The 20,778-nt window shown below is 37.7% G+C and overlaps 1 protein-coding gene across 1 annotated transcript in view; it reads left to right on the top strand.

Annotated features, from left to right (window-relative positions):
- MORC3 (MORC family CW-type zinc finger 3) overlaps nucleotides 1-19,142 on the top strand; it is a 58,759-nt gene extending 39,617 nt beyond the window's left edge. The window contains exons 9-17 of the mRNA XM_060234274.1: nucleotides 529-626; nucleotides 1,822-1,923; nucleotides 2,016-2,138; nucleotides 2,234-2,302; nucleotides 3,407-3,449; nucleotides 10,602-10,774; nucleotides 10,945-11,794; nucleotides 15,447-15,598; nucleotides 18,083-19,142. Coding sequence (XP_060090257.1) covers nucleotides 529-626; nucleotides 1,822-1,923; nucleotides 2,016-2,138; nucleotides 2,234-2,302; nucleotides 3,407-3,449; nucleotides 10,602-10,774; nucleotides 10,945-11,794; nucleotides 15,447-15,598; nucleotides 18,083-18,236 — 1,764 coding nt within the window. The 3' untranslated portion in view covers nucleotides 18,237-19,142. The remainder of the gene's footprint in view (nucleotides 1-528; nucleotides 627-1,821; nucleotides 1,924-2,015; nucleotides 2,139-2,233; nucleotides 2,303-3,406; nucleotides 3,450-10,601; nucleotides 10,775-10,944; nucleotides 11,795-15,446; nucleotides 15,599-18,082) is intronic.
- The last annotated feature ends 1,636 nt before the right edge of the window (nucleotides 19,143-20,778 follow it).

Raw genomic sequence — 20,778 nt, 5'->3', positions numbered from 1 at the left:
TCAACAGCCTGCCCCCCTTCCCCCCATTTTATAAAACATGTAATATTGAGTGTGACTTTTTGCTGCCCAGAATTGCATTTTATCTCCCCATTTCTTATTGTATGGTATTCTTTCTAACTACTTTTTCTCCTCTAAGGAAGACTGTCCTGTTCTGAGGTGTTAAGATGAACTGTGCCATTCTTACTCCAGCTAGAATCAGTAGAACTTTTTGACATAGAACGTTGGCATGCAGAGTAAATGGCCCAGTTTTCACTGAGCTGTCTGGCCCTTCTAATGCTCTACCAGTTTTCTGTGCCTTTTCTGTTGGCTTATTTGACACCACCTTACCAGGGAGGTAATGGTAACTATTGATGTGAAATGCTAAACTACAATGGGCATTCATCCTTATAAATTAAAAAGGGCAAACATTCTTTCAAGAGAAGCAAAAATGCATACTCTTCTGCCACCCTTTGTGGCAGTTTTTGTTAAAACTGTCTTTCGGCTAATTACTAATTTGTATTCCTTTCTTTGTTTTGTTCTGTTTGGCAGGCAAATAACATGGGTGTAGGTGTAATTGGGATTATAGAATGCAACTTCCTAAAGCCAACCCATAATAAACAAGATTTTGATTATACACATGAATACAGGTAAATATTTATTTCATCTGATTATATAACAAAATTCTAAGGCATGTTTTAAGTAACGTTTGTATACAAGTTTCCAGTTGGAAGCTTGTTTTTCTGCAAAATTAAAAAACTGAAGAAATTCCCAAGGGTAAAACAAAATTTGCACCATAAAGACCACCATAATTTTCCAGCGTATAAGATTTTGTGAGCCAAAGCTCACCTCATCAGATACCATTACTCCATTCTCTGCATTTCCTTTAACTCCAAACTTTTGGTGCACAAAAGTTTATACTCTGGAATATTTTGTTGCTGCTACAGACTAAAACTAAAAAAGATGAGCAGTTTAATTAAACACGGGAAAGAGCATATTCTATACAATAATTGTTAGCAACTGATATTCCTGACTAGGGATGGACATGAAATGGGAAAAATGGAAGTTTGTCCCCGTTTGTGAGGCTACACGAACCCTGAACCTCTCAGTTTAAGGAAACAATGAGGTTCATTGTTTCTCTTCTTCTAGCTGAGGCAGCTCACCAAGGCCTGGTGACTGCAAGACAATGCGCTTAGCTAATTCTAGAAAATCCCATAGATTTGAGACTTCTTCCCACCTTAAATGTGCTTGCAAATGGGTTAATTATTTAACTGGTATTTTTAAAAGATAAATAATTATCCCATTTGTCAAGCCACCACTCTCTTTTTGTTTAGGCTTCTGCTTGGTATTGCTCCAATGACATTGTCACTAGAATCTTCTTGGATCACATCAGCAGTCTGTAGGTCATCCCTGTTGACTTTCAGTGGAAGGGGGTGGTGGGGATTGGCCCCTGGGCATTCGTACAGATCTTTTTTTTATCATTTAAACTCTATTTTTTTAAAAAAATGCACTACTATGATTTGATTGCCTTTGTTTGTACTTCTGGTATAAAGACCTGTATAAAATCTGGAATCCTAATACATAACTATATTGTAACATGTTTTTGAGTTCTTATTTTAAAAGCAAAACTGTAGGTCACCTGGACCTGGAAATATACTTATTTTGGAATGAGTAAGTTCTATATCTGTGTTAAGCGATATAGTACATTCCTTGTATGTCCACCTCAAATAAGAGATTTGTTGATTTGCTTTAGCACTTGCTTTCTGTGACAGTTGATAAGTGTTTGTTTCATGTTAAAATACAAAATACATGCTTATGGAAAACAACTTTGTATTTGTTTGTTAGGCTTACAATCCATGCACTGGGTGAGAAGCTTAATGATTACTGGAATGAGATGCAAGCAAAGAAAAAAGATTATCCTCTAGAAGTGCTAGTTGAAGATATCCAGTAAGTTTAAAACATATATGATAAACTTGTGTATCCCTTTACATCATTGTCAATACACTTGACTTGCTCTGATATCATGGTTCTTATTATAGGAAACGGCCTGATCAGACCTGGGTTCAGTGTGATACATGTCTAAAATGGAGGAAGCTTCCAGATGGAATAGATCACTTGCCAGAGAAGTGGCATTGTTCATATAACCCTGATCCTCAGTTCAGGTAAGAAAAGAAATGGAAATCAAACGGTTTATTTCTTTTACTTCTGTGTGCTGGATTAAAATCAAGGCTTTCTTATCTCTCTCCTTGCTAATCAGAAATTGTAATGTGCCTGAAGAACCTGAAGATGATGATTTAATACCATATGAAAAAACATTTAAGAAAAAGTGAGTATATAAACAAGAATTTCAAATGCTAGGTGCCATCATGTACTCTTCGTGAAAATAGTTCTGATAGTCAGTAGGAGACAACATCATACAAAGTATGTTAAATTTGTAAAGTTTCAGACTAGTAGTGTTCAACATGTTCTGTGTTAAATTCAGTGGATTAAAGCATGTCTTAATTTAATAAGAGAAAACTGAATTAAGTTACTTTTACTAGCAGTTGCTTTAAATATATCAAGAACTTAAATATTTCATAATATCTCATTCTGAGTCAGCTGTTATTTGCACTGCCCTGAAGATAATTTGGTTTTGAAATAATATGGTCAGCATAAGACATACAAAAAAAGTCATGTCTGTAGAGTGTATTTTAAACATGTAGAGAACTCCTGGTTTAGTCTGTGTATAAAATGGAAGATTATTGCAAATATTGTTGTTGTCCTTCCAAGAATGAAGTATATGTTCATTAATTTGATTGACATTTCGTAAACAATTTCATCACCTTAGTACTGCAACTGTACCCAAATTTAGTTTTCACATCTGTTTGCTAATTCTTGTATTTGTATGAAGTTGGGAGTCCAGTATTACCTTTAAGACCCACCAAGTTGTATTCAGAGTACTACTGGACTCCAGATTTGCTCTATTGATTCAGACCAACATGGCTGCCTACCTGGATCTGCCTTCTTATATTTGTATGCTAATATGCTGCTATTCACAGGTCTTAACAACTGCTTTAAGAGGGGTAGGTTTTTCCCCCCACTGCAGATTTATACTGTAGTTTATTCCAGTGGGACAAATAAAACAGCAAATTGGGACAGTGCCTTTGGTGAATTCTAACTCTGAATTTTCTGGATGGAAAGCTTTCAATTCTGTAGAAACAGATACATTTTTCTGGGAAATATTTCTGAGTTATATTCAGATTTTTTTGAGTAAGACATAGGATAAATTATAAACCAAACTGCATATTTTATTATTACAGCACATGTGGGCAAAGTAGTTGTGTATCAAAAACAGAGCTAATGAAATTAATTGAAAATGCATAAAGTATCAAATTGGTGTTGGCAAGTAAGTATTTAATATCTACTTTACTCCTTTCTCCTCTCAATACAGAGACAGGGAGAAATTAAAGAAAAGACTGGAGATGAGCCAACAGGTAAGTGACTGACCATACTATTCCATTGTCACTACTGTCTTATTTAATGGTTTGGTATGAGTTCAAGCTGTTTTCAATCTTGAAAACAGTTTCAGAAACTGGTATTATGGCTGATATTGCTCACTGGAGAAAATATGATTTATGATGTTTTAGGAAACTTGTACAGTGATCTATAGGAATCCCAACAAAATTGTTGTTTCAGTATTTTCAAATCATATGTATTATAATGACATTAAAGAAATATAAAAGGTGAAAGGTTTGATAGGTAGCTTGTATGAGTTTAAATTTGAAAGACAAAATGTGTGATTTTCACCTAGAGTTAGAAGGGAAATGATTTGGCTAAAGATTATTTTTCTAAATATAATAGATCTGAGCAGGGCTTTTTTTGAGCAGGAATGCACAGGAACACAGTTCTGGCTGGCTTGGCATCAGGGGCTATGGTCTAATATGCAAATGAGTTCCTGCTGGACCTTTTCTTTAAAAAGTCCTTTGTGAAACAATGGTAATGTCAGTGGGGGGGGGGGACTATTATGGAAATGAGTTCCTGCTGGGGTGTTTCTACAAAAGAAGCCCTGGATCTGAGAAAAATTTTTATGAAATGCAGTTTCTTCAGTATTTAATGTGTATGTATAGTCTAAGATATGTTGACATTGCCAGAAGACGAAAACAGACTTAACATATTTTGACATTTAATTTCTGGAAATACAATTAATGATCTCTGAATATTGTTTACCTTATGGATAGCCCAATCAGAAGCTTAGCAGGCTATGGATATTTGTACCTACTGATCTGTTAAAAATAGTACTGTCTTTTCTTCTACCATAAATTTTGTTTTTAATAAATGAGAAAACAACTTTTATTGCAAAGTACCTTCAACATGTATGGTGCACTACAGCATTAAAATAACCAGCCCTTGCTGGTTTTCACTCTAATATTTAACATACTGAAGGCAAGAATAATGGGGCGGGGGGTGCACACAGTTTATTATGTGCACATCCCCCTGAATAAAAGATGATTAAGGTGTTATGCAAAATACTTCCCAAGAAACATGGGTTTGATGAAGGATTTAAACAAAGAATGAGATTGTGACTCTTCATGGGAATTCTGGAAGAAAGTTCCAGCCATAAAGGGGAGTTTCATAAGGTTGAGTTTCATAAGATTGTCACAGCAAGGAAAGTTTCACAAGGTTACCCAGAGAGAAGCAATATAATTTGGTGAGAGACTGGTTATGGAGAGGAAGAGATCCAAGTATGAAGCCATGGATTTGTCCCTATCAGTAGCTGAGATGGTGACTCTGTTCATGAATATATGGGAGTATACAAGAAGAAGCTTGGGAGAAAAGATGAGAAATTCTGCTTGCATGTATGGGATGATGAATCCAGTGATGAAGAATCTGGACAGGTAGTTGGATGGTGAAAGGGAATTCTGGGCTAGGATTTAAACTATTTTAAGAGGTCTCCTAGGATCAAAGAATAGCAGAGGGCCAAAAACAGTTCGTTCACAGATCTAAGAAAAAAGGGGGGAAAGTGTTAAAAGAGAGTGTAAGACTGATTAATTAGAGAATTGACTTGAAGACAATCACAGTGTATATGAAGGCAGTCTAGCTGGAGAGTGATTATCTGTCTCAAAGCACACAAGAGTAGTTGAGGATAGAAGCCTTTGATCTAGCAGCAAGAAAGAGTATCTGATTTTCAGTGGAGTACAGAGGGTGGAAACCAGATTGTTGGGGGATAAAAGAGGACTTAGAGGAAAGATTCAGCACACTGCAAATGTATTAAGGCAAATGGTAGAAGAGAAATTAGGAGATAGTTACTTAAAGCAGGGTGAATAGCTTTAGTTTTATGACCAAAGGCCAAAATCAAGTGAGGAGGGCGTGGCAGTAAAAGTAGGCCTTTTTGTGATATAAAATGAAAGGAAGAAGATCTGAGGATTGTGTGGATTAATTTGGTGCAGCAAAGTAGAGAAGATTGCTTTATAAGAGACTTCATCAACAGATTTTATTCTCCAGAATAATTAATCTGCACAAAAGCAGGAACAGATATCTAATGGAGAAATTGGACCAAGTCTGAAGTTTTAGAGAGGCAAATGCTATGTTGGGAAAGTAGTGTAAACAAGTTGATGATGGGTGAGAATGTGTACACAGATGTAAAAGTTCAGGAGTTTTTGAAGCAGTGGGTGGCAATAGCAGGTTTTTGGGGGGTTTTATGAAAATTGAAATATATGCAATACTTATTCACCCTAAACTCATTTTATTATTCCAGTGACATAACAATTTGAAGTTTGCTCTTTTTATTTTTTATCTCAATTGAAATTTTTTTAACTATTAATGTGAGCTGCCTTGTACCACAAGAAAAGGTAGCATATAAACATTTCCATAAATATATGTATTAGTAAGCATGCACATAAAACTGTACTTTTCATATTTATTCAATTTAAATGTTAACTTTCTTAGTTTTCTTTTTCTACAAGCAAAAACCTGAATATGCCCAACATTCGAGAGATGCAAATTGCTGCACTCTTAAAACACACGTATTTTGCCATGTGAGAGATATTTTAAAAAACACAGTTAAAAATAGCAGTTTTTTCAGTAAACCAGAAAAGTAGCATTTGAGCAGAAGCGCTTATACAGACACAGTAGGACTAAACAACATATTTGGATATCAATAAACTTTGGCATTTGACTTTTCATAGTATAGTTGATACATAACGTATTGTGTACAAAATTAATTATATTCAAGCACTAAATACCTTGAAAATGTTGTATAAGTTTGTCTTATGCTCAAGAATTCTTGCTCGCTAACATTGACTGTACATCTTAAATGCCATAGTTTGGTGTAGTGGTTAAGTATGCAGGCTCTTATCTGGGTGAACCAGATTTGATTCTCCACTCCTGCATTTGCAGCTGCTGGAATGACCTTGGGTCAGCCATAGCTCTTGTCCTTGAAAGGGCAGCTTCTGGGAGAGCTCTCTCCACCGCATCTACCTCACAGGGTGTCTGTTGGGGGGAGAAGAAGATAAAGGATATTGTAAGCCTCTTTGAGATTCGAAGTGAAGGATATGATATAAATCCAATATCATCGGCAGGAGTTGTACGCATGCGCTGAGGAAAGCCGACAGCTGGCCCATTCTCTCCTCAGCGTAATTTGCTAAAAGCTCAACTAAATTGGGATAAGTCCGTCCTCAAGGCTAATAGTAGGAGGAAATTGCTGTAGGAGTTTTTGGTGACTGAAAGAAGTCTTATCTGAACGTTCCAAGGGTAAGAAAACAACTATTTTTTACTCTTCTAAGGAGGCAACGCCATGAGCGAATACAAGCTCTCATTAGGCCAAATAAAGTGTGAGGAATGGCGAAGACAATTATGGAGTTATCTGAGCAACTGTCAGCTTTTCAAAATATAGTAACAGCCTCACTGCGGCAGCTATCGGAAGAAATCAAAACAGTTATCGAAGCTGTTTCAAGTATTGCTGAAGAACTCAGAGATACAACTCAGATGTCCAGTTTAGCCAAGAAACTTGCAAGCAAAAATAAACAAAAATAGATCAGTTATCTAGCCAGCTGGCAATGATTTCAGACAGGAACAGGAGAGCCAACCTCATATTTTCAGGAATTACTGAAGAGATAAATAATACACTTCTAGAGGGAACGCTGAGAGAATGGATTGAAGAAAAAGAAGTTAAGATTCAGCCTCAAGAAATAGAAAGAGCCCATAGACTACAGAGGAGAAGAGAGGGAGGGGCTCCAAGGGATGTTATTATTAAATTTACAAGAGAGAAGCTACAGCAAGAAGTTTATAAAACTTTGAAAAAGAAGGATTTGTCCTTCAGAGGCAACAAGGTCTGGGTGAGAGAAGACTTCTGCCAAGAGACTGTTAAGCAGAAAAACCTAATGAGACCTTATGGGAAAAAGCTATATGACAACAAAGTAAAATTTTCATGGGGGTACCCATCTACAATAATAATATTTAAAGATGGAAAGAGGATGATAGCTAGAAACCCCAAGGAGGCAGAAGAACTTTTGAGAAGATTGGGACTTGCCACGGACGACTTGGTTGTACACAGAGAAGAGAAAACCATGGAGACACCTGACGATCCAGGAGAAGGAGCATCAAGCAGGCTCGATAAAAGGCGAAGGACAGCTTCTCTTGAAGATATCTGATAAAGGGAAGTATACAAGAGTTTAATGAGCTAACTATCTGGAATGATATGTAGGGGGAGAATTAGGGATGCATACACTCTGGAAGGTGGGAGACGGGATGATGTTTTCGTCCACATTTCTGTCTCAACCACAGGGTGGCGGGGGGAAGAAAGGCATTTCCTAATATATATATAAACACCCACAGCCATGGAGGCCAATGAGTAAAAAAAATAAAGAAAATGGATAGGTCATTAAGAATACTTTCACTGAATGTAAATGGGTTAACATCAAATCTTAAGAGATATAGGTTAACTAAATTAGCTAGAGAACAAAAGATAGATTTGATGTGTCTGCAAGAGACACATAAAAAAAAGATAGAACACCGTTAATAAAAGATCCATATTGGCAGGTCTTAGCAGAAGCTAGAGGGACTTCCAAGGCCAGGGGGGTGGCAACCTTGATCCATAAGAAATTAACAGAACAGAATTCTGAAACATTAACGGATAAGGAAGGTAGATACCTGTTAGTCAAGTTTAAAATGGAAGGTAAACGGGTTACCCTAGTGAATATTTATGCACCAAACAAAAAACAAAAGAATTTTCTAATTAAGGTCTTCAAGAAGATTCAACAATTCTCAGAGGGTGAATTAATAGTTGCAGGGGACTTTAACATGGACATAACAAAGAATAAAAATATTAAGTTGGGAGAATGGGGATTGAAAGAAGCACATGAGTTTACAAGTTCTAGACCTAGACCCACACACATATCTAGTAGGCATAAAACGGCATCATGCATAGATTATATAATCCTGGAAAAGAATAATAATACGTCTATAAAAGAAATTATAACCTTCCCAATTTGGATATCTGACCATGCTCCTTTAAGTAATTAGTTGGAGTTAAATTTACCAATAACAAATAGACCCTGGAGATATAATAATTTAATAATAGCAAAAGAAGAGGATAGAAACTTTATGAAAACACAGATAAATCTATATTTTAAGGAAAATAGAGGAACGGTTCCCACTAATATATTATGGGATGCTGCCAAAGCAGTAATAAGGGCATTGTATAAAGAGCGAAAAGAGGATGAAAAAAGAATGGTACGAAAAAAGACAAGCCAAATTTCAGGAATTGGAGAAGTTACAAAAGGAACAAACAATAAAATATTGCCCTGCAATACAGAACAAAATAAAAGAGATCCAAAAACAGCTGGAGGCACTAGACATAGCTACAATATGGAAAAAGGAAACGATGGTAAGGATGCAATATAACATTAACCATAGAATTTAATCTTATGTTGGTAAGCACAATAGGTGGCCCGATAATAGACAGGAGTATGCAAAATTTAGTCAAGGCTATGATATTGGTGGGTAAGGCGGTCATCGCTTTGGGTTGGAAGGACAAAAGTAAATGGACAGTCGAAATCTGGCACAATTATTTGTTTGAATTTATACAGTCAGACATCGTGGCGGTACTTAACAAAAAGACAACATGGGATGTGAAAACCAAGGAAATTACGACAAGATGGAAGACCTACCTAGAATGGACAGCGATAGAAGGAAGGACGGACATTCAGTGGAAGACTAAGACTTTGTGCCCATGGCTGGGGGGAAGAGACTAGGAGTAAAGGGAAGGGGAGGGAGGAAGGGTGTGTTGGAAATACAAATATTTGTTGTAATGGACTAAATAGAATAACAAATAAAGACTATATAAAAAAACAATATCATCGGCATCATCATATCACATGCTCTGAATGAGTAAAACACTGTCTTAAAAATTATTTCACTCATTCCAAAAGAAAATACTTTTGTAGCAGTTTTTTTATTGTTTCCCAAAATTTCTAGTTTATCTGTTTTTTAAAGGTCCTCATATGAGGGGGGCAGGGGTGTGGAATTTTAACTTTTTGTTTTCTGAACCTTTACATAACTTAAATGTGCACAAGCAGCAAAAGAGATAAGAGAAGACAACACTCCAAAAACTGGCATTAATAGTTGTCAGGAGTGCCTCTTGCCATGGTTAATTGTCTCCTAGGCTGCTTCTTTGCTTCTCACTCAGCTAGCTTCTGTCTCTTTGTAACAAACGAAGCATTTCTTCTGCCTGATCTCAGAGGCGGCCAAGGTCGTCTCTGCCTGATGTTTGCACCTGCAAGGGGCCTGAGAAAGGACTACTGCGGGGAGGAACGGCTTGCTTCGCACCTTTGGGTTTGAATGTATAACAGTATAAGCACTGTGTATAAGTAGGGGTCATTTGCCCGCCAAGAACCTTCTTGCTCCAGATCTGTCAGTAACTCAATAAAAGTCTATTCTCTGAATGGCCTGGTGTTGATCACTGAACTGTCAGGGACTTGACACAGGTGAAGTAAAAAATGTTGCAAGTATGAGGAGGACAATACAAGTTTCAGAAAGCTGGAGAATTTGAGAGAACAAATTGAACTGGATCAGGGAATAGCAATTCTACAAGAGAGCAGGAGGAAGGCAGTAAATGAGGATGAGATTAGTAACGGAAAATGTGTGGGTGTCTTGATTAGAGACAACCCACAATTGTATGAAAACAGCAAAAAGATAGAATAAAAACCCAGAGAACAAGAAGGGTCTCCAAGAAATATACAAAAGTTGACCTTGGCATTAGAGGAGGAATCCTAAGAAATCCCATCTTCTAGAGTTTAGCAATCTGTGTGTAGTAATAGTTTGGAATATCATTGTGGTGCCTCAACATAATGAAGTATTTAAATAGCTAATCTAAATACACATGGTCTAATTTGATGTTTGAGTTAAGTTACAAAGTTAAGGCCACAGCAACCTGTTGAAGCTTATCTTCTTGCTGCTTCTGTTCCCATTGTGCATGGATCCTCAGAAAAAGGTTCTGAAATATCTTTTTCCAGAAGGTAGGTCAATAATGAAAATGCCCGAATTTTTCCTTTTATGAAACCTAATAAAACTTTGAAAAGAAAAAAATATGAAAATGCATGGTTGGTTTCTTCTTTCATTATAAGGTAATTCTGTTTTTTTTTCTACAGATGTATAATGAAATGTTTATACAAACGTCTTCTGCTTTGTCCAGTATGTCACCAGCAACAAGCGAAAGTGTTTCAAGATTGCATGTAGAGACTTCAAATACTTCTCTTACAAGATCATGTAGCACATCAAATAATATGTCAGTATCTTCACCTCATTCTGATGCTGAAAACAGGTTAGTTGTTCAATCGCACAATTTCAGTTTACACTTCCTCCTTAAATATTCTTTAAGTATATCACATTTAAACTCTCTTCATATCTTTTTCTACTAATATTAAATTTTTGGAGTTTAACTTTTTGAGGGAAATTCTTAAATGTTATTTCTGTCCTATTTTGTTTATGTAGTTTTAAACGAAAGCGTTCAGAGCCTATGGCACAGCTGCCTTATAAGATCACTCGGATGAATAGCCACACATTTCAGCATAATAACAAGGATGATCCTGATGATGATGTCATCATCTTGGAAGAGAAGTGTACTCCAAAGCCTTCAGGAACAGATTGTGATATCACAATAGTAAAAGTTGAGGGTGGTGTTGTGGATATTATGGATCATATTGATCTTCAGGAAGAAAGCTCCAAGAACAAAGATGCTAGTTCAGAAGCTAAATGTTCTAAAGGAAATGCAGCAACACAAACTGAAAAGGAGCAACTTGTGGTTAAGAAGGAAGAAATGGACAATACAAATGATCAGCTGTCTAGATTAGAACCTGAACTTACTCTATTAGAACCTGCTAATGTCTTAGATACTGCTCCTATGGATGTTGACTTCAGGATAAATGAACTAAGAATTCAGCTGCAGTTGGCAAATGAAGAAAAAGAAAAATACCAGCAGCAGTGTGATATACTGTTCAAGCAGTTAAAGATAGTAGAACAGAAAATAACTGAAATGAATGATAAAAGTGTGAAAAAGGAAATGTGCAATCAAACAACAGAAACAGATATTGTGGTACCAGATGAACTAGTAAAAATTAAAGGAAAAAGTTCAGAAGAGATACTGATTCTCTACGAACAGACATTACAGGAGATGAGGAGACTGAAAGAACAATGCAATACTCTCCAGAGTTTAAAATCTGAGTGCTGTAAATGTAGTAACAATGAGAATAAAAGTGAAGTGGATGATATGGCTGTGCAACTTGATGATGTTTTCAGACAACTGGATAAATGCAGTATTGAAAGAGACCAATATAAAAGTGAGGTAAGTTTGATAAATAGTACATAGAAAAGGATGCAGTATTTAAGGAAAGAATCTTTTTTTGCCTAATAAGTTTTAAGCTATGACAGCAAACTTTTATACACAAGTAAGTTCCATGAATCGCAGTTGGACTTAGGGAGTATGTATGAGCTGTTTTTATTGCTTAGAATTTTAGTCTGGCAGCTCATCCTAAACACACTCATTTGTAAGCAAATTCCATTATTAAGAATGTATTTACTTGTGATGTGTTCAAGATATATTTACCTGTGTTCAGGATCTTGGCAATAAAAACACTTCCTTGGAATTTCAATTGAAAATTAAAACCTAATACATGTGCATTGGAATTGATATATCAATGCATGTTACCCTTCCTTAAAATTTCAGTTACAAGCCAGAGCCTAATATGAGTGCATTGGAATTTTTGCATCTTACCTTCTGCAGACTTCTATGTAAATTGCTATATTTGGTTAAAGTGGGAGTAAGAGAATGCCCACAACAGCCTGTGTACAAGATTATATGCATATGTCATAACACACCAAGATTAGTGCTTAAGCAGAATGATTTAGGGAATTGAGACATACAGTTGCATTTCTTGAGTTGTATCCTCCCTCCCTCACTAAGAAGCATGGCCTTTTCCTCCAGCAGAAGAATCCTTGTGCCACTTAATTGAACAAAGTGGTGGAGTGTAACCTGTTCGTTTTTAAAACCAAGATAGCCATGTGTATTCATCCTAGATTTTATGTAGAAATTTATGATACCAAGTGGTGATTAAGCACTAGGAAAGACCTCAAAGAGTTCAGCTTTAGTATCATGGTAATGATTTCATCTTCCTGTTTGCACATTCCAGCAATAAGAATTGCTGTACCATTGCCAAAGTGCAATGAATAATACATGCCACTGTATCACTGCAACAGTGAGAATATAAATAACTGTGGCTGTTTAGTAATCCACCCAACCTGCTCTTGAGGCAGCTTAACAGAAGAATGTTATATTCAGATCTCACTTTCCTTCACTATCAGATGTGCAGTACACAACGCTTTCTTAAAGGAAAGTTTTATTATGTAATAAGTTAACTTTGATCAGTACTGATGAGTGCCTGTTTAAAATTTGCAAAAGCTTTATTCTGATTGTTTTATTCTAAGTTCATTTGCACATTCCTACCAACAGTGCATACACAGATGTCATTGGTTCATTATGTCTTTGGATGTCAGCCACCAGAAGGTAATTCAGACAACCATGAGGTGACAGAGGAGCATATTAAAAGTTTCCCTTTCCTAGACATTCTGCACCACTTCATACCAACAGCAAACTACATCATGTATTTGTAGGTGATGGCTGGGAAAGATTCTTACCAAGAATCTGAAGCCAGAGCTCAAGCAATTCTGTAATGCCTTAATTTTTAGGTTTCTAAGTGCAATCTGTACAAAACTACTTCAATCTAAGCTCACTGATTTCTGCAAGGGATTGTGCTGTCAGTGGTGCAGAAGTGTAGTCCCCATTATGTTTGTGTCTATATTTGATTTCTTAAACCAATCAAAGGTACATCAGTTAACATAATTGCAACTGACCAATAAATAAGGTACAAATTCCTCAGTTCAGTGACAACTCCAAGATCAACTATGATGGCCCCGTCCACTTCCCTCCCTCAGAGGCAAGATTTCCCTTCATTTTTCTTTCCCTTTACTCACTGAGTCACTGAGCTGCCCTACTAATATGTTTTCTTCTTTGCTGAAGAACTCTGGCTGTCCAACCCTGTTTGCTCAGCCTAAGAACCTGAGAGAAGGATTGGGAGCCCACTTTAACTCAAATGGTACTCGAGATGTTTTAAAATTTAAACAAAATATTTTAATATAGAGGAAAAAGGCCAGGTGAAATCAGGAATTGAAATTTTTGACATAAAACCAGTATACGCATATATTGTAGTTCTTATGTTTCAGGCTAATGAGAGTTTCTTAAGCTATTCAGAGTTACTTAAAATCTTTGTGTTGAGAAGCTTTTGTTCCATTGTTTTCCCCAAACACTCCAGTACCCTTTCTTTGAGTATCCTCTTAACCCTTTTGCTTTCCAGAAGGCTTGTGCACTCTTTCCAGTAGCCAAACCGCTTCTCTTGAAACACTTGTCTTGAGTTTTTAACTAATTCTTAAGGTTTCTACAGGCAGTTTCAAACCACACCAGACCAGGGATCTCTGCACGCTTCAGACCTAACTCCCTGTTTGATTCGGTAGGATATTTTCTTCTCTCTGTAGAAAATCTATTCCCTTTCCTTGGCCTGAATGGGAGTCTTTGCCTACTTTTCAAACTTCCTTCCCAGCTTTCCCTCAGTTGTCCTGTCTGTGTTAAACTCTCAGTCAGGGCTGAATTCCAAAATTGCCAGTACTCAATTCTTCTCAGTAAGGGCTGAAATCAGACTGCATCTTTCCTCAACATCCAGTTTAGAAGTCTTTCTCTGCTCAGCTGATGTTAACCAATTAGATCTCTTTGAACAACCTGTCACTTATGGCTTTCTGGCTTTGTGAAGAATTAACCCTTCACACTCCTTTAATTGTTTACACAGCATTTGTAAGCGTTTTAAAACCTCAGTCTGTCACACCAAAAAAGTTTATTTCTGAGTATTTATTTTATTTTATTTTATTTATATCCCGCCCACAAAACCCCACAAACAATTAAATTAGTAAGTATTGAAATTACACATTCAGTAATAAAATAGATATATAATGGTTAAAACAGTAAGAATATTGGGTTGGTGCTATTCTGGTGGCAACGGCCTTCTTCCACTTCACTTAAGTACTGGTGTCGAGTCAATTGAATGCCAGCCAGAAGAGGACAGTCTTGCAGGCATTGCGGAACTGCACAAGGTTGTGCAAGGCCCTCACTTCATCTGGCAGTTGGTTCCACCAGCAGGGGGCTACAATTGAGAAGGCCCTGTCTCTAGTTGATTTCAATCGGGCCTCCTTCAGCCCGGGGATTACTAATAGATTTTGTGTTCCCGATCTGAGTACTCTCTAGGGAACATGTGGGGAGAGACGATCCCTAAGGTAGGCAGGTCCTAGGCCATATAGGGCTTTAAAGGTAATAACCAGCACCTTGTACGAATCTGGTATACTATTGGCAGCCAGTGCAGTTCCCGTAGTCCTGGCTGAATGTGCTCCCACTTGGGAAGCCCCAATAATAGCCGGGCGGCTGTGTTCTGCACTAGCTGCAGCTTCCGGGTTTGGCATGAGGGCAGCCCCATGTAGAGGGCATTACAGTAGTCCACCCTCGAGGTGACCATTGCATGGATCGCTGTTGCCAGGTCGCTGTGCTCCAGGAAGGGGACCAACAGTATAAGCTTTTGTGTACATGCACTCTTAATCAGATACACTGAAACAGACTTCACCAATCTTACATATAGGTGGGTTGGGGTTAGTTGCCCAGAGGGGTAATTGGGGTCAAGATGCATAAGTAACTGATAAGTATAGCTAAGATTAATTAAAGCAGAGGGAGGTCTGTAGAATCCACACTCTGCATACAAGAGATATAATATAAAATGGCTTGGTCAAAAGTTTTGTATGTACTTCATTTGTGCAGCATTAATGAAGCTATTGGTTTGTTATAATGAGTATCCAGTTTTGTTGTGTGGTTTCAAAAATATAAAAGTTTGATTTACCTCTTTCAGATTGAATTACTAGAAATGGAAAAAACTCAGCTGGGTTTTCAGTGTGAAGAGCTTAAAGCAGAAGTTGCACAACTAAAAGCTTCAATGCCACATGCAAACGATTCCGTAGCCAGTAATCTTGAAGATTCTGTCAGTTATTCTGATGGGGAAAGGTACTTCTTTTTTACTGTTACATAATTGCATGGAAAAGCATGTTGGACTGTCACCATTAACATCGGTCAGATAGTGTTTTATACAACAGTTTTCATTTTAAAGGCTTTTTGGCCTTAAGGAAACTTTTTGCTCATTGACTGTATGACACTGTATTACAGAAGAGCTGGGGGTATTGGTTCTCTGGCACACCTTCAGTTCACATAGGGCACCATTGTCCAGTGTGAATGGAGAGTGAATGGAGAGCAGTTCCCAGCCTTTTTATCACCAGGGACCAGTTTTGTGAAAGACAGTTTTTCCACAGACCTGGCGGGGGGGCACTGAGGGTTTTGCCACAGGCCAATCCCCTCCCTGCCCCCCATGGGGGTCTTTAAATGGAAGGGAGACTGGGGCTGGTTCTGCTGCCTCCCCACTGGGCAGTGAGACAGCAGAAGCAGCCAATCTGCTTCCCCCTCCTGTTTAAAGACTCCCCACTGGTCAGCAGATCAGTGGGGAGGTCTTTTTTTTTTTAAATGAGGGGTAGGCAAAGGTTGTCGCACTGCCCCTTCCACCCACCCAGTACCTGGGCAGATGAAAGAGGCAGTGTGGCCTTCTCCAAGGCAGGGGTGGCAGCTTCAGAGCAAGGCTGCTTCCTCTTTTGTCCACCCAGGTCCCAGGTGGGCGAAAGGGCATGATATAAAATTCACCTGCTTCGAGAATGTGTCCACAATCACCAATATCATGTTTTTCCCCTTGCTAGAGAACAAGTCAGTGATAAAGTCCATAGAAATTACTGCCCATGGACGTGAAGGGGTCTCTAGCTGTTTCAGGAGTCCAGGAGGCTTACCTCTCTGCTTCTTCCCAATATGCAGACCAGGCATGAGGACAGAAATACTGGGCCACAATTCTCTACAAATGTTCAGCCACCAGAATTGCTCTTGAGCCAAGTGCAGTGTTTTTACAAACCCAAAGTACCCCTCCAGTCAGCTGTCATGACAGTGGCGCAAAATCTTCCCTCGTAGAACTTCTAGCGCGTATAGTTTGATCCCTTTATATAAACACCTGTCTGCTCCCTTTTGCAAGTCTGCCTTGAAGTCCAAATCATCCTCCTAGCTTTGTGTAGGCCAAGCTAACAGAACTAGGAGGATCTTGTTGAAAGCTGAAGAAAAGATGCTGTAATCTTGCACTTACCGACTTTAGACCAGTTGAAATTCACTTCAGAACAAGATGCATAAGGCCAGAAGAGCATGCTGTAAAGTCACAACTGACTAAATTTGCCATGAAAATTGCCGGGTTGTGGTTTTGGAACTGAAGTTCATGCCCATCTCTATCCACAGCCTTCCCACAAGCCTCGGTGTGGTTTTTCAGAGGTTCATGGGGCTCCTGTTGGAAAGTGGGAGAGGGGAGCAAGAGGGATTGCTGAGATGGCTTGCATCCATTTCTGCCTAACGGTGGGGCTGGTGTGCTGATCAGCTGTTAAGCTGAAATAAATGCAAGCTATTTCAGTGATCCCTTTTTGCTCCCCTCCCCCACTTCCAAGGGACTGCTGAAATTACTTGCAGGCTCTGTTGAGCTGCCAGCAAAGCCCCAGCTGAGGCTACAGCGGAGCACCTTGCAAAAGCCATTTAATGAGACATTCCCTTCCCTTTAAATGGCTTTTGCAAGGCATTCTGTGAGTGAATGAAGTGTAAGCAGCAAGTTTGCCAGGTCACAAGCTCCATGAAACAAATCGGTTTGGTAAACAGGAAGGTGCATGGTAGTTCATGGTTTGTGTGGCTGCACAAACCAAAATGAACCTATATTTTCCTAGTTCATGCCCATCCCTGCTCATGGCAACCCATCCCATGACATGTTCAGGCAAGAGACAAGCAGTGGTGGTTTGCCATTGTTCCACATAGCAACCATAGTCTTCCTTGGTGGTCTCCTATCCAAGTATTAACTGTGGCCAACCTGGTTTAACTTTCAAGCTCTGACAAGCCTAGACTAAGCTAAACCATTTATGCTGCTGCATAACACCAGGCTCTACCCTAATATGCATTTAAGAGCAATTTCCCTTGAACTCTAGGAATTAGACATCTGTTACATTGGAAATCCTACTAAAAATATATGAAATCATGAATAAAGAATGTGATTAAATGTTCAAAAGCAACTTTAGAATAAGCCATTTATTGAGCCTGTATTTTTGATTTATGACATGTAAGATAGAGAATGCAAAAATCATGCAAAGGATAAAATTAAAACTTAACCTTCAGTTATTGTTGATGGTATCATGTTGCTTGAGAACATACTGTGAGGAAGGCATGTGGGCTTTCTACAAATGTCTGACCACTTAATGTTCTGAATCATAGCAAACTTCTGCTTTTCAGTTCAAGAAATTTTCAAATAAACACAAATACGCATATCTAATATTTGTAAATTTTTCAGTTTGGACTTTTAAAAAATCTTAATCAGTTATCTGCACAATACATAGATTTTTAACTAATTTATTCAACATTATCTTCCTGTAGCCTGAAACTGAGATCCCTTCGAGTTAATGTGGGACAGTTGCTGGCGACCATAATGCCTGATCTTGATCTGCAACAAATGAATTACAACGTTGATGTGGTTGATGAAATCCTAGGACAAGTTGTAGAGCATATGCATGAGATTAGCAGTACTTAATTTATCCTTCATTCATAACTTACATTGCTCTGTGTTCTGTTTTATTATAGAAAATTCCCAATGTATAAAAATTGAGTGTTGGTTTTATTTAAAGCATAATGTGAATGTTTCATGTGTCTCCACAGAGAAGAATTGTGTTACCACTCTGGAATTTAAAACATTTTTAACAGTTGCTTTTAACTTTTATAATCTATTCAAAAGTTGTTTACCTTTTTCAGTTTTGATTTTTAAAAAGAACCCTGACAATAGTGGCAAGTAATATTTCTCCAACGTAGTGTTTTTACAGTGGCCTGCAAGTATTTCTGATCCTTGATACTGATTATGTATTGTATACTGATAAAAGTATTGCAAAATGTTTTATTAAACTAATTAAGATATCAAAGATGCATTAATTTTTATGCTTAGTTTTTATAATGAATTCAAAAGTGACCACAGATGCAGTCATATACCTATTATTTTTCCACTGAAATGGTGCACTGATATTGTTTAAGATTAGGTAGCTGATTGTGTTATGCTGATCAATGTTGCAAAACAATAGTTTCGGTATATGTTTAATAATGTATATCAACATATGTTCATATGGTTTGAAGGAGTTATTTTTCACACTTTTCTAATTTTATATTTTAATTTTTTTTTCATTACTCACCTTATACTTCAATACATGAATGTACTGTAAAATCTGGGTAAAATAAATCATGGCTGTATGGAGACTATAACTTAAATTTATACTGTACGTTTACACTTTGAAGAAAAGTGAATAAATGGAAAAAAAAGTTTTTTATTTACATGAAATGAGAAATGTATATTTTGTACTAAATGGGAGAAAAAAATGCATTCTGGTTTGGATGACTAGGAAAAATTATAGCTAGATAAATGCAAAACTTAATAAAAAAAATACCTGCTTAATTTTCTTTGTTTTCTTTAACAAAGTCCACATTTTTCTGAACCCAGTTAACTTGGGGTCGCAGATAAATGAAGATGTCAACTGATTGAGCTTCAGCAATGATAAAGCAAACTTTGTGCCTAAACTCAGGTGGATAGCCGCATTGGTTTGAAGCAGCAGAACAAAGTTTGAGTCTTGAGTTTCATTGTATCTGAAGAAACGTGTGCGCACATGAAAGCTTATACCCAGAATAAAACTTTGCTGGTTTTAAGTGTTATTAAACTCAAACTTTTGTTCTGTGCCTGGAATTTTTAGTCAAGGAACTGAAGATAGAACAGCCAATACTATAATAGCTCTGTATAGGTCTGTGTTAGTTACCAGCCCTCAGGAGGTTTGGCAAAACAAAGAAACCTTGTGTGATTATAATAAATTCAAGTTTCCGGAAATGATTACAGTCTGTCTCTTGCAAATTCATATATTCTTAAAGTCACAGACCATATATTTTTTACACAATGGTATCACACTAGTCACAGCCTGCTCAGAAGTCCACGTTGATTGCAGCAACTGCTGTCAATTTCAGTTAACGAAAGTGATGAAAACAATAGTTGTCAATTTCGTTAATTCACTTGAAGTATACCCCTCTGGTGATGTCAGGGGATCTCCAGGAATTAAAACCAGTCTCCAGGTAAAAGATCAATGTATCTGGTTAAAATGACTGCTTTGAAAGGTGAACTCTATAGCATTATACCCCACTGAGGTCTCTGCACTCCCCAAGCCCTGCCCTCCCCAGGCTCCACCTCCAAAACCTCCAGGAATCTAGAGTGCAACTTTTATGTATGGTGCAGCCTCATTTGGAAAAGCCTCATAGGAAAGGTGCTCCAACCCTATTATTTTGGTTGGCTTCTTCTGTACATTTTCCAGCTCTGCAATGTCTTTTGAGATATTGTCCAGAAATTTCTGGACAATATCTCAAAAAGACATTGCAGAGCTGGAAAATGTACAGAAGAAGCCAACCAAAATAATAGGGTTGGAGCACCTTTCCTATGAGAAAAAAGGTGAAGAGTCTGGGACCTTTCTGTTTAGGAAAGAGACAACATTGTAGTGGTTTATAACATTATGCATGAGGTAGTGTTAGTGGACAAAGAACTTTTTCTCCCTCTCTCAAAATATTAGAATTTGAGGGTGTTCAGTCAAGTTAATGGGTAGTACACCCAGGATGGACACACACATGCTTCACACAATGGTTGTTATCAGACGAGCTCTTTGATCTGATGTCATTGCTGTTCTTTTCCAGATTTAAAATGCATGATAAGACAGCATCATCCCTATCCTGTCCTGCAGTCATGTTTTAACCCCTCTCTGATTTGGGGGGTTTTTTACACCGGGGAAAGTCCTGTCTTTATGGATGTTGCTGGTTTTACCCAGTATTTCTGGATGTCTGAACTCTCCATTACAATCTCAAGCCATTTGAAAAGTCTGAACCTTCCCTTCTGTTTCCACTTTTATTTTTGTCAGCAATGTGCACGTAACTACGTATTTGCACCCAGGCCATGTATCACCGCTTGCTCATTTCAGCACCCAAATATTCCATCAGAATTAGGAGCCCTAGGGGGAGCATTTTAGAGCAACAAATTCAAGAAAAATTGTCTTTTCTTGGGG

Source organism: Heteronotia binoei, chromosome 3 (genome assembly GCF_032191835.1).
Source record: "Heteronotia binoei isolate CCM8104 ecotype False Entrance Well chromosome 3, APGP_CSIRO_Hbin_v1, whole genome shotgun sequence".
NCBI classification, from domain to species: domain Eukaryota; kingdom Metazoa; phylum Chordata; class Lepidosauria; order Squamata; family Gekkonidae; genus Heteronotia; species Heteronotia binoei.
This window is presented reverse-complemented; position numbering and strand designations above follow the sequence as displayed.